General features: G+C 36.1%; 2 protein-coding genes across 20 annotated transcripts in view; both read left to right on the forward strand.

Annotated features, from left to right (window-relative positions):
* The window catches only part of LOC124300175 (microtubule-actin cross-linking factor 1), a 173,204-nt gene extending 167,102 nt beyond the window's left edge, over positions 1 to 6,102 (forward strand). For all 18 annotated transcript variants that reach the window (XM_046753905.1, XM_046753906.1, XM_046753907.1 and 15 more), the window contains 7 exons: positions 943 to 1,102; positions 1,289 to 1,414; positions 1,545 to 1,722; positions 2,237 to 2,299; positions 2,720 to 2,839; positions 3,495 to 3,557; positions 4,127 to 6,102. In XM_046753905.1, the coding sequence (XP_046609861.1) occupies positions 943 to 1,102; positions 1,289 to 1,414; positions 1,545 to 1,722; positions 2,237 to 2,299; positions 2,720 to 2,839; positions 3,495 to 3,557; positions 4,127 to 4,292 (876 nt within the window). In that variant the 3' untranslated portion in view covers positions 4,293 to 6,102. The remainder of the gene's footprint in view (positions 1 to 942; positions 1,103 to 1,288; positions 1,415 to 1,544; positions 1,723 to 2,236; positions 2,300 to 2,719; positions 2,840 to 3,494; positions 3,558 to 4,126) is intronic.
* Positions 6,103 to 13,247: 7,145 nt separating this feature from the next.
* Positions 13,248 to 14,857, forward strand: part of LOC124300178 (orexin receptor type 2-like) — a 62,035-nt gene continuing 60,425 nt past the window's right edge. Inside the window, exon 1 of one of the 2 annotated variants that reach the window (XM_046753928.1) lies at positions 13,248 to 13,349. The gene's annotated coding sequence lies outside the window, so the exon portion shown is untranslated. Of the gene's footprint in view, positions 13,350 to 13,716; positions 14,286 to 14,857 lie in introns of those variants that run through there. The other variant, XM_046753929.1, reaches the window with a different exon arrangement.

Raw genomic sequence — 14,857 nt, forward strand, 5'->3', positions numbered from 1 at the left:
AACATCTTCATATTCAATTTTTATAATTTTTTTTAAATCCTAGTTTTATTTCTAAGCAATAAAAAAATGTATATAATACCAGTACTACTACTATGACTGGTACTACTAGTATTACTTGACACGTCATATATTCTCGCTATACCATAAATAAAATTGAGCCTTTTCAAACGTCAAGTAGTACGAGCAGTGGGTATGTACATACAGTTTTAATTACCATTTTTTTCCACTTCTTATTATAATTTTAAATGTCAAAAAGTGGGAAATTATCCAACATGAATATACTTGTTTTAACAATAGTACCTAAGTGACGATTGACGTATACTTCCAAAAATATTATTACTTGGACATATCAATCAATATACATTGAATAAACTGATAGCAAATGATTTTCTCTTCACTGTAGTAACAGTCCCAAATTAAACGCATTTAAAGTATAATACAACTAGTAATGAAAGCATAATAGTACTGAAAACAATTTCTTGACTTCGGAAATATACCTGTATTCATAAACGATCCGTTTTGTTATAGTAAATATGGATTGTGATACACATTAACTCAAAATTCTATTTCATACTTAATTATGGTTCCAACTTATACAACTGAGTTAGGTGCTGCGTAAGAAAAAAGAGCTTCTTCATAATCGCAAGTTAAAAATGAAGAATTTCAATTGCGAAGTATATAATATCAATACTTACTTCCAATCAATTACTGCTGTAAATAAATAATAAAATATCATAGTGTAGTAGACTGTCACAGTTAACAAAAATGTGTTAAGAAGAATGAGTAATATTTGAATGATAATTTCGACTAATTTTGTTCTAAATTTCAGTTGTTTTATTTGATTATATATGTACATTTTTATGCTGTAAAAGCTTAACTAATAGCTTCTAATGATGCAAACTAAGTCAAATCATTGAAACATCTGTTAATTACCACGTCTAGGTGAGAGAGCGTAGTGCACGAAGTACACCTATGGGTCAAACACGTGCATCGAGAACTTCGTTGAGCGCCGGAACACCTGACAGTCTTAGCGACAACGAAAGCTCTTTCAGGCCACCAGCACGAAAAACTAGTACACCTTACAGAAGTACTTTAACCCCAGGTAAATGGATTATTCATTTCATGCTTTGAAAAACCGAAATTTTTACATCGCAATTTAAAGTGCCAATTATTGACGAAACATTTTATCAGATGAAGCTTTCAATTTTAATGGGGCGTGTGTGAATGTCTGTATATTTAAATGTTTCACGAAGATATCTATTTTTATGTAACAAATTTTTCATTCCAGGAGGAAGCCGTCCGTCAAGCAGGCCAGCATCTCGACCAGCGAGTCGGCCGAGCAGTCGACCAGTTTCCAGACAAGGTAGCAAGCCTCCAAGCCGCTATGGATCAACTCAATCCTTAGACAGTACTGGTAAGCATAAATTGCATAATACTTTTATTTACTACCAGAGAAAAAAAGTGTTTGGTAGAGTTTCTGAAATATTTACGAACAACTTGATAGACAGGTGTTACAAATGAGACGTTTTTTTAAAATTTCGCAGATGAAGGTACACCAAGTCGCATTCCACGTAGAACTGTGGGTACCACAGGTAATACGCCAACATCCAGTCGTCACAACAGTATTTCAGGTAGAAGACTAGGGGCTCCAGTTAACGGATCTAGTTCACGTCCACGAACACCTACCGGCCTCATCAGCCCCGCTGGTGGTGCAACCTCCAGGTTTGTAGAGGATTTTCTTCACCAGTACTGATAATCATGAAGTAAAGAAAGCCTGCAACAATTTAAAGAAGACTAACTGTCATTGCATTACCTTTAGTTACTTGTATTAATGACGTAACATGCTAACTGCATTTATTGCATAAGCATTATAAAAAAAATCCCTCTTTACCCTATATATTCAGAAAAATAACAATCTCTTTAACTTAACAAACATTTTTAGAAACATTAATATTATTAATTGACATTAATACAGCAGATACAATGTATGGGTTAAAGACTAAGTTATCTCATGCAATATATGCATTTCTAAGTTGACTTCTGAATTTTGTGCAGTGTGATTTTTCAATATGTATCCTGACCACACCATTTTTCTTTTATTCACTTTTCATTCATTTTATAATTCATTGTTCTGAGATTGAACCTTCAGTAAATTTGATGGCGGTTATACAAGTCAACAAACGGTTGATAAATAACGAATTGACAGGCCTTAACACGCAGCTAATAAAATTTTTAGGTTCGGCTCAATGAATCGAGCATCGAGTATACCAACCCTGTCTGGTGTCGGAACACCAATTAGGTAAAGAACAATGATAAAATATTACCTGATTCTTCACGGATGATTCTATTCATCATGTATTATACACGGGTTCGGGTTGTGTACTATATGTTGCAAAAAAAGTGTATTTGTTAAGCTGAGGGTTGTTATGAAAATGTCGCATTACGAGGCAGTCAATCTACTCTATTGTAGAAAGCAATCGGTCCATAAACATACAGTGTTGGTGGTGGTATTACTCGTTGCATTATAAATTTATATTATGAATTTTTTTTAATTTGCTTTGAACTTGCTTTGTTTTATGAAAACATGAATCTTCATGCATTATTATAATAAATACCAAATGTGCTTCGATCTTGTACACCTGCAATGTACACACTATGCAATGTAAATATTCATCATTAATATAATGGAAAACTAATTTCAATGTGGTGATGGGTTTAGCCGCTCTAGGATCCCGGTTTACGTTGGACCAGAAATAAAATCGCCCCAGTCTACAATCAGCAATATTTCAACTCATTCAACACAAAGCAACCAATCCACTATTTCTACTGATTCCACTGGGTATGCCTGATCGCATGTCTTCCAATGAAATAGATTCTTTTTTCTTGCTGTTGACTATGTTTTTCTTGCTTAGAATATTCACACAGATTTTGCTGAGAGCATTTTGCAGTCTTTTATCTTTGACAAAAATCCTTACATTACAAAATATAAATGTTTACCACTAAACACAAATTAGATTGAACTGACAATCTTTGTAATTTTGATAACATTCTCTGAAATATGCAATCAATCTTGATACTAAATAGAAGTAGAAGGCTGTAAACATAGCCAGATTTCAATGAATACGTTATGCCACATTCTAGCATGACAATGCATGCACAAGTTTTGATGTCATGCTTGTCTGTACTATTTCTTTTTAAAACCAGAGCTTGAAGTGGATTCAACAGATACTTTGCATGCTAAGATTATTGTCACTTGTGTCGTTGAGTGATGATTTGTTTTTTTATTTCGGCTTTACCGTCTCTTGTGGAATGATGTCATTTGACTATCTGTATATACAGGATTTTAGATGTTGATTCGTAGAACGCTACTGTATATAAATTACTATAATAGAAACCACCTTTTTCTCAGAATATACAATTAGAGGATGAGTTTCTATGGCTTTGAGCTTACCTTCTGTCAATTAACACTAACAATTTCTTTCCGCAATGCTCAGGAGCAGTTCCATCCGTACAAGTTCGGCAACTAACATCCCCTCGACCGTCAGGCAAACAAATAGGTAAAATTTGGAAGTATTGATTAATCAAAGTGATCAATGTACAGCCAACTTATCCCCAATTTCCAAGTAGTGCAGTAAATACTCATTGGTCAGATTATCTTTAGCATTTTTTACATTCATGTATTCACTTGATGTACATATTTTCTACCAATTTCATGTTTGGTATGGATTCATACTTTTGCTTTGATGAATTCAGAATACCATTATTGGGTACGATTTTTGGATCTTTAAAGGTGGAAACGGGCTTTTGCTGTATGGAAAAAACTATAATGAAATGTATGTCGCTATACTACAACTTTAACTTACAAGTCAAGCTTTTTGAATTTTGTTCATAATTTGTATTTGTACATAGTTCACTCGTACTTATTGTTGAACAAAAATGGCAGAAAACTTCGTGACATGTACAAATAAATAATCCAGTACAACATTTTTCGTGTACAAAAAAACTGGAATATTTACAGTATAAAATTCTAACAGATTCCAACATACTTCACTACTTGTGATTGTGATTGTAGACACAGGTGCCATCAGAAATTTCATTGTCGTTAATACTATAAATGATAATTTAGGACACGGACACCATCCAGCGGCTCCAGTACGCCACTTCCGCCAACGTCAAAACTCGCTCGAAAACCATCTGGGGCATCTGATACGTCTGTATCCTCAACTCCAGGAATAAAAAAAGGTGGCAAGGTGCCAACACCGATTGAGCAACGGGCTCCGTTCAGGCTTTAAAAAGCATAATTAACTGCTTGTGCGCTCTTGAAAGAAAAGAAATTTTTTTAACAGATTACTAGAAACTACCGTGTAAAGTATATCCCAGTTTGGTAGGAGGTCTGGATTCTATAAACGAGCAAAAACATTATTATGAACGTTGCAGACCACGAAAAAATATATTTAAAGTCCGTAACATCGGACTTTACATTGTAAAAAATAATTTTGCAAATTTGGTGATCAAAGATCACCGTAACTCTTCAATTGCTTGTACTATTTGTCCGCAAAGAATTAGGGGAAAAAAAATAAAAAATTAACAAAGAAATTGAAAACAATGTACTGTTATATGCAAGGTATTCAAGATAGGCTGATAAAGACAATTATTAGATAGTTATGAAATTATATTGAGGCATAATATCGCGTTAATAAAAAAAAAATACATGATGATTGCGTGAATTATATTGAAAATATAATTGGGGTAAACGCGCATTTCGTCAATTATTAATACTTAAATCTAATTAATATCGTATCAGCTTTGCAGAATCCTTGTTTAAACTAATCATTCATTATTGAATACAAAGAAAAAGTATGAGTTTATTTAGTCTTGACACCACTCGAGCTTAAAATAGTTATCTCATTATTTATTTAAAAAAAACTGAAAAAAGGTAACTAATAAAATACATGTGATGTGTTCTGAAAGTAATTCCTTTCCACCTAGAATGTCTAAAATAGTTTGTTTTCTTGTGGTTTTTATACACGATTTAGCTTACTTCACAATGAAAGAATAACACAGAGAAACGAAATTATCGTGACATTACAGTTTGGAATATATTGCCAACCCAGTAGAGTGTTTTTTTTTTATTTTTTTTTTTTACGTTCGACTAAAATTAGTTAGCTAGGTAGAGAATAAGGTGTAATTATCTGTAGCGTATGGCGTGAAGTTTCGGTTCGGGGTATTCAACACACAAACATCTAATTTACGGAAACTTCTCTCTACGATACAATGTTTACATTTTATTGCATATTAATTTTAACAAATTAGATAATTAAGTCTGGCGCACTCACGTTCTTCGTCAAAGAGTTAATATTAACAAACTTGATCTAGTTGTCCTAGGTATTCTTTTTACAAATGTAACAATATTCAGTAATAATTCTCCTAATTTTATATTAATATATTCACCGAATATTATTTAATGCCACTATTCTTCTTCTGTCGCAAATAGGTTGTATCTTCTATATTTATATATACTTAGAAGAACGCTGTTAGTTGTTTTTTTTTTTTTTAATTACTATTATTATTTTTGTTTTCTTTTGTCGAAAGATACGTGACTGCTCAAAACTGCATAAAGAAGATGAGAAAAAAAGCAAAAATAAATGGAATTAATTAAATTTATGCAAAAGAGAATTTGGGTGAAAAACTCCTATAAAAATAATGTTACGAAAAAGAGAATTTATTATGTAAATATTGGTTGGTTCTCTTATTCTATCGCGAAATTATTTACAAAAGTTAAATGATGTTAGCAAGTTTCGATGCTAAAAATGGGGAATGAAAAATGAAAAGTATATCAAAATCAAACTTAGCTTTACGTTTACGTTGCACAAATTATACAAATAATTTGTTCTCAACTGCGTTGTGACGCCGCATTCGAACGACATCATAACGCAACATTGGCAAGGATATTGCTAGATTTACGGATTAGATAAGACAAGACGGTTTTGTCTGAAACAGTAGAAAAACGTGCCTGCCTGTGCGGTTTTAGATAAAACCAAAAAAAAAAAGACATTTCCATTTTTTATATAAAAAAATATATAATTAATATAATAGAAGAAACCCTAATATTATTATCTAATATAATTAATGTATTAACAATCATCATTTATATAATATTTTGTTTTGCCTTACTGTAAAATCTGTACCATCGCTAATAACGCTGTGAAAAAAAATATATATTTAAAAATATCTTTCACTGTTTTAAGACGCACTTGAATCAACCTGAAATCCAGTTCCGCTAAGACTGCGCGACAGATGTGACACGTCCGATTGCGAAAGCTTCTGTTTTGTCTACCCGACGAATGATCCACAATTAAAACAAGATTTACGTAAAAATAAAAATACGAAATAAAATAGTCGATAAGAAATTTTGACTGTTGAATGATGTTCTGGTTTCCTTTCACGTAACTATTCTCATTTTGACACGGTTACAAATAATTATATTTTTGTTTTAGTTGCTGGTTTGACAGCTCTAAATGGAAGACTGCTAAGGCGAATTTTTTAAAAACACAGACCTGAAAGCTCACTTCACTCCTTGGCTCTCTGGTTACCAAACTTATGGTTATCCGTTCCAACATCTTTCTCACCTCCGCAAACACCAGTTTTTGCTACGTTGAAACCTTCAGTTTTATGAAAATTGCTAGCGAAGCCGATGCCTCATTAATAATAAAATACCCTACATGCCTGCCGTTTATTAACTAATGGTTACTGCTTCATTATTCATGAAGTATCTGATATCAGCCAAGCAGTAATTTCGAACAATCATTCTGCATTTTCACCACACCTTTATCAAATCTGTCCTCATTGAAACGACAAACATTTTGACCAAATCCCTATCAATCTCGGTTCGAAGTATTTTCGAGAAAGTGCCTGATTTTTTTAATTAATTAGTAAGTTTCAAAAATCCGATATTTCAGAAGTAAAATCGATCATAATTGCGTGCAGGTTAAACAAACAAATAATTAACTGATCGCCTCAGATAAATTATACGAATGTGGAGTTGTACAAGAAAATTTCCTAAAGCCTATTAGGTTTTTATTTGGGTCGCTAAAACCTAATGCCAGGTAAGAAATGTGGCAAGCAACTACATTCATCTCCCTTTAGAAATTGCAGTATACCTTCCACTGTTGGTTGACGTCTACTGATCATGTGTTGGATACCGGAATCATTGTACACTTCGTTCGGCGAGCTCGAAAAAAAATCAGGTGATGAGTAACAAAATACGATATTTCTAGTTCATTCATTTTAATAATAAGAGGATGTCGATCCTTTCGCTTGTCCGTCTCCCCCGATTGTTTATTTGTATACTATATGCCATTCAATGTGTCTCTGATACGTAAGAAGCATGACACGGCACTCTTATGTAATCATGCCAGGGTCTTGATAAATGATCCAATTTTTTTCTCGCGCAATTAAGCGGCTGATCGTGAGCACAGAGAGCTACCAATAAGTGCAACCACTTTGCATGACCGAAATTCGTGGCAACTTAACGATTGTTCGTTTACCTACGGAAGAGAATTTGGATCCGTTTGATTAAGAATCAACTTGAAAGCGTGCGTTTTTATTTATACAAGAAATCGTCGTGCTTCGTATCATGCGGCGGTTGATCACGAACCAATTTTCCAAAAAATATCCTGTCCTTAGAAGGGCAAAATCGAATTTTAATGGTCTTACACCCCAAATTGGTTCGAAATAATTTTAAAAAAATGTTCGAATTTTTAAAAAATTTTCCCTCCATATTTACCCACGTCTAGGAAGCCTTGCTTTTTCCCACAAGAAAAGCATTGGATTTTCGGGATTTTTAATCGTTTTTTTTACCGCTGCCGTAATTATCCGCTACAAAATCGCAAATTCTCAGAAAATGTTGACAGTTATGTTACCTTTTTGTCCAATTTTTTGGAATACAATACAAGCATTTTATATATCTATATATTCGTTATATTCGTTATATAGGTATATTCGTTAGCATTATATATATATTCGTCATAGATTCCGAAAAAAATTTGATGGGAATTTTTTCAATCCCGCGTCATTCGGCGCATAGAGCGATATCGTATATGTATAGAGAATGAACCCGACAAGTCTATGAAACAGTTCAACGTGTGGACAACGAACACTTTTAGAATTCAATTACCAACGAGATTACAGCCTCTGTTGTACATATCGGTCGTTTAACACCCTGCAACCCCAATACGTCAAAGTACTCACTCACGCATTTTTAATTATAAAGAATCTCTCGTACACGCCAACTGGGACGGAAACAAATTTGTACGTGCATTCCAGTTGAGTGAATTAAATTACTTTGACGATGCTTCATTCTCAAGTACATAAATACCTTATACGTGTAGATACGTAACGTCGGTAATTTCAAGATAGCGGAGAGGGGTGAGCGGGATAGAGGGAGGGGGGGAGGGGATAAAGTTAATGTCATTTTTTTATATTTTATATTGCTCTGCATTCTCGAAAGTTGAACGATTTCTTATGTCAATCCTCGAAAAGTAAAAAACATCCTGCAGCTGATTTCGAAGTTCCGATGATCCCGCGTCGGTAAGCTTCATCTCCAGTTTTCGTCCCGCGGGTTGTCGTCAAACCCACAGCAAACGATACGATCTATATTCATCCCTCGTGGTAGTAAACGCGTTGGTCCGTCGTTTGGCTGGTTAGATTCGTTACAAAGCCGCGACCCGAGATAGCCACCCAAAATTTCCACCCCCAAGTAGTTTCGTTGTTTGACTGTTACGGTTCCATTCGTGCTGAAAGCTTTTCTTTTGACAAGTTCCGAATTTTCTCGCGGTCTTCTTCTCGCGAATTAAGAAAACGAATTCAGACTCCGTCAAAGTTAAATCGTTTCATCGCTACTGTGAGATTGTTACAGAGATCGAGTTGTTTGGTTCCTGTTGGCTTACGTCAAGTTTCTAATTCGTGAGACAAGTTCAGCAGTGTCCAGTCCTTTTTCTTTGGAAATGAATGACATTCTTCCCTGTCGATGCAGGTAGATAATAGAATAAGAAAAAAATTAAAATAAAAAAAGATACATGTGACAAATTCATCGCTAGAAAAATCATTCCGATCTAAATAGGATTCTAACGCTGACAATAAGCTCGGAATTAGTAACAATGCGAGAAAGCAAATTGCAGCGGGTTCTATTCTCCATACTTCTTTTCGTGACCCTTCATCTCTTTCTGCAATCCTCATCTCGTCTCTTTGTCCGACTCTTATTGTCGGCGGGTTTTATTTGCCATTTTAGAGGTCACTGGGCGAAAGAAAGAAGGAAAAAGTCGTCAACTGTTATCGGAGACTCGCTTTATGCTACCAAAAGTCGGCCCGAGTTAAGATGGAATTTATTTGAACAAAGCAATTTGGCGGAATTTTGAAGCCGTTCATAATATCACGAGAGGTGAGGTAGATACAAAAAGTGAATACATTTCTCTGGCTTACAATTTCTTCGTACACGAACCAAAATTTTTTCCGAGACTGGTTGAAAGGGACACAGCACGGAAAAACAGACAGTGACGTACAGCAGAGGAGGAACAACAACGGAGATCACGAAGTCGACCAAGAGACGAAAAACAGGAGGTCTGATCAAGGTGATATAAGGATCTGCAAGTGTTTCCAGAACCTTTCCAATTTAAGGTATAAACTTGACTACAGCGTATCATGTAAAAGGGTTGGTGGATTAACGTTATTGTATTTTCATCGTAGAAATGATGGGATGCCTTCGCTCGGCAAGACTCGAACCTTTCAAAGTCAAGTAACACACAATGAAAACTTACCTGTACTAGAAATTGTTCGCAATGCGGATTAATCGAAATTCTTTCGATTGATTGTGCGCTATGGGAAGAATGCTGCCAAGCAGAAAATCTTGAGAACGAAGTGTAGATGTAACTCACGGTTCAATTGGCAAAGTAACCGTCTCGTAAGACGTATCAGTGCGGAATAACAATTCTTGAAGTTTTTTGCACCAGAGACAGCAAACTCTTACCGCAAAAAAATTCAATATTATGATTTAATGTTTTTACGTTGAAATTTATATCTACGTTTATCTGCATCTCTACGGAGTTTCACCGCACCTAAAACGTGACTTCTTTCGGCATCACCTTGGGTCAAATTGTAATCTGCCTCCCGAAATTACAGATTATAGCTGTTGAAAATTCGCCTGTATGGAGTTACGAAAGACTCCGTAACGTCGCGAAAAGATTCTTCTTCACTTATACTACAATCGTCCTCATCGATACGATATTGCAGTACAGTAAGTTATAGTTCAATGTCACATTGTCTTAAGTAGCACGAAGTCCGTATGTACTTGTCCGCGAGTCTGTCGCCGTATGTCGCAGTAGTTTTTCTGGCCTTCGTCTAAATTCAGTATCGACTCTTTTTTTAGGCTTTGTATCATCGTCATGGATTCAAGTGTGCAGACTCATCCAGATTGGTTCAATTGGGAAAGAAGTACAGAGCAACTTGGAGAGGGGCGTAATACGATGAAACACATCGAGTCGTACTCCCTCATAAATTGGAACTCCTCTCTGGCTGAACTCTGCTTGCGGTTGGGTGCTGACGAAACTCTTTTTCAATGTATAGAACTTTCCAGGTTCATATAAAGAGCTATACCTGTGCCGTCAAACTTTAGCGAAATAAAGGCTTAACCCCTTTTGAAAGTTTACGCGCGACGATAACAGGAGAATAATTAAGCAAAGCCCTTTCTTCTTGGGGTGGATGACGATTTGTTCGCAACCACAGCAGCTGACAATGAGTCTGGTTTGCATTTGCTACATAGGATACCTTTGTAAGGCAGGTAAAATGAAAGAATAAGCAGAAGCGCTTCTGTCACGGAGAGAGAAAATTAAATCCGTCGGTTAAAAATAAAAAAAAAAGTTGACTAAAACTCGTGACGCTGAAGTTCTTTCTGTTCTTTATAGGTGCAGACAGAAAATAAATCCACTTCACAGAGGCAACTGTCATGGAATTTGTTGGTTCGGTTAATCTTTACGGCCAATATACAAGCATGAGCGATCTCGGTTGGAATTACCAGTTCAAACGAGATTTATGAAATAAATCCCAATAAATCAGTCTAACTTTGGATCGCTTGACGAGATCAATGCCGGTTGTCTGTCCATTTCGAATTACATTCGAAATTCAATTATAGAACGCTCCCGAAATGTTTTAACTAAGTCAAAACGAAACCGTGCATCGGGCGATGTAACGATTTTACACCGTCTGCCCTGAATTTCGTAACGCAAAATACACAGTATTTTTCGAAATTTCTCTCCATATACCTACCAAGAACGGAAAAATATGCGCTTCCATTATTTCGAGTAATTTCCTTTCTCGTGGTTCAGAACCGTTCCCAATTATGACACTGTGCAATAATACTGTTTCCAAGCTCGTCGTTGATCGTGTAATGTTTAGATTCATGCTCAGGTTTGGCTATTACTTCCACAGAAGTTGACCTAGCTTTTTTGCAGCATTTAGATTGGAGAAGATTGCGGTAAGCTGGCAAAAGGAGGAAAAAACAGACGGAGAAGGACGGGATGCCACCCTGAAAGCCTAAACTACTCTCAGAAAGTCATACGAAAGTTGGTAATCTGTCTTAGCCGACACCGTTAGCCCTGTAGGATGGTGAATAGAATTACATGACCACAAAATAAATTCGCGATATAGAAAGAAAGGGGAATTAGGAGCCGATGCAATGGAGTTGGAGAGTGCCAAAAAAGCTCGGCACTGACAGCAAAGTATCGAAGCCTTGCGTTATATCTCGACTCGAAATAAACTGTTCATCCAATTTCATCAACGAAAAACACTCCCGTGACTTTTTCACATTCTTGTTTAATCGGGCTTGGTAAACTCTGTTCTCTGTTCTTCAGTTTCAATTACTGAAATTTCAATACGGTATCGAGAGAAAACCTTTCATGCTGCACAAATATGTGTTGAAGAAAAACGCTAGTATAGATCAGTAGAAAACAGATGCGTTAAATTGGTTTATGGATTCCCCAGGGCGGTGGAACGAGAGGGCTGTTCGTAAAAGGAAGAGGCGGAGAAGGGTCACATACGAGATTTTGTAAAACAGCGAATACAGAGGCGCGGTATTTTGCGAACGACAGACTCAATAACTGTCTGAATTTCTCAGAAAATAGCAACAACTGCAGGATCTATATGCTAGTAGATTTATAAAAAGATGTCAAAATCCCTTTGCCCAGAAAGAACAGAGAAGCGGAGATAAAGTTTTCTTATTTGTTTTGTAACGCACGATTCGCAGCAAGATTTGGGGATATTGTTTTCATCTTCTTATATGTTGACTCTGCAGTGACGTATTGAAATAGAACGAAAGTCGTACGTGTACGAAAGCAAAGGTGATAGAAAATTAGGATACTGCATGTAAAGTTGCTTAAACTCGGGCTTTATAACAGCTCGGCATCTGAATCGCGAACGTAAGAAATTTAATCAAAAAATCGAAAATTTACTACTCTATCGTAGGGAATAAATAAAAAAAACTGCGACGATGACATGACCATAAAAATATTAAACGTGCGTCGCGTTTATGTAACATAATCATTCAACCTGTCGGAGAGAAGAAAGATTTTTGGAAGAAGAAACTTTGTCGCTGTGATTCAAGCCGTATGTAAGGCACGGTTTAATTCTTGATGTAAACTTCTTCGGCTTCATAGATTCATAACTTTCTCTGTACGAAATTCCTTGGAAACTTTGAACCTAAGAACAATAATTAATGTTTCTGCATTCATTGTTTACAACTTCCTGAAGTGATATGCAGCTTAAGTAGATATTTGTAATTAGTGGCGTAAGCTGCTTTGTAAGTTATATCCAGTTACTGTTGGCAAAGTTGGACACTTCGGGACCAAAGTATATTATCCAGTACAAGCTTGGCGAGCTTATCTTTCAATTTGGTTTCACTATGCGATGTATAATTACTGTAAACCAATAGAATTTTTTAATTACCGAATTATCAGTATTATGCTCAATGAAGAGTTCAGCCAAAATTAGCAGCTGCTATTATTTCATGATTTAGTTTTTAGCACCTTCCTAAAATTCCTCCTTTCAGATTCTAAAATTGTTTTTAATTTCAGAGTCTTGCTAACGGTTCGATTGGAGTGGTGAATGAGTGATAGGGAGAACCAAAGTAAGTGCCGTAAAACGATTTCCAGAAGACCGTACTCGACCTTGGAAATTTTTGTGCTGTTAAAAATAAGCTATTGTGAAGTTGCCTTCGTTCAAAAGCTCTACAATCCATGGTAAGCCGACGAAATTATATCTTCGCTTCGAAATCAGTCGTCCGTACATTGGATAGTATTCAGGTAAAGAATAATCAAGAAAAAAAAAAAAAAGAGAAAAACACTTTCCATTCACGTCATTTAGTCAGTTATTAAGGGACTGTTTTTTTCCCAAATTGAGCTGTAATTACATCGGTTTTGTTCAACGGTTATTATTCGAAAAACAATACTACCAGTGTCGTCTACTAATGGCGTATTCAGTATCGTTATTACAACAAAAGACACAGCTTCCTGTACTGCCTGGTTCCAACTGCATATTATATATAAATGACTAAACTGATGTAGCTATTATGAAACCTAGCTTTTAAAATACTCGCTACTGTCTCGAGAGATCTATGGTGATGGAAAATACCGGGGTGAGTTGAAATAAGTTTTATTGTCAACGGCGTTTGATTTACGACTTGGGACAGGAAATTAGGCGTATCCACGCAGTGCGCATGTAACGACCCCGTTCTCGGTTTAATGCCACACGAACCATGTAACATTCGTTGCCCTTTCTTAGGACGGACTCATGTTCCTTGTGATGCCGTGTATATCGCAGTGGTGTCGTATGCTAATGCCTCGTATTTCACAATGGCTTTCACGTTATCACTATACATTAATTCTGTAGAGAAGAAACTAGAGTGCGGAGTTCTGGCCTTGAAGCATACCAGCAATAACCATACCTAATAGACCGGAAAAATGAGTCAACACTTTGCTTAAATATGTGTTTCGGGAGAAAAAAAATACCTGCAAGTCTGGGAAACACATTTTTAACAATATTTATATCGGATCTAAATATAGATCGATCGAACTGTTGATGAAACGAAGGGCACAGGGTACAAAAGTAGCGCCTAGACGGCGACAAAGGTTAACTTTCAGTAAACTAGAAGTTCGGACGACGCAACCATTCTCTGAAAAGGATGACGGAGTGATTGTAAGTTTAAGAAGCCATCGACACCTGCTGAAGAAAGCAAGTAGGTAAGTACTATTGAAGTGATCGAAGTGTAAACTTGTCCGGAGCAGAACAGTTTTTCATTCGCACGATCACCTCTTCTTATTGGTAAACTTTGAGCAAAGAGGATTGATTACATCTGCAAGCTTTGGCATAAACGCCTGCGCGAAGGAAAAAAAATATTTTGCTATAATCGGTTTATAAAATCGTGCCTGTGTTTAAAAATAAGAAAGAAATCCATTTGAAGTTCTTTAGGAGTTTGGTCGATCCATCTTCGTGAGTGAACCCCACCGACCAACCTGTAACCTTACTTACGCACTTACGCCATTTGTTAGATCTGAATTATTCAGGTCGAACGTTTACGCTCGATCGGAAAGGTAGAAAGGAATTTGAAAATCTGTTTGGAAATAAAAAAATAAACTGATTTTAGAATGCAGCCACGATCTCCGCGGTATCAGAGTTACACGTGGCTGCTCCTCTTCTGCCGGGATACGTATTCTTCATATCGATATCGCTTAGATTTTTCGCCAAACTGTGGATTTGCATCAATGTTGCGAAAACGCTCACAAATTTAGTATTGACCGAATCGATGCATGCG

Source organism: Neodiprion virginianus, chromosome 3 (assembly GCF_021901495.1).
Source record: "Neodiprion virginianus isolate iyNeoVirg1 chromosome 3, iyNeoVirg1.1, whole genome shotgun sequence".
Lineage (NCBI taxonomy): Eukaryota > Metazoa > Arthropoda > Insecta > Hymenoptera > Diprionidae > Neodiprion > Neodiprion virginianus.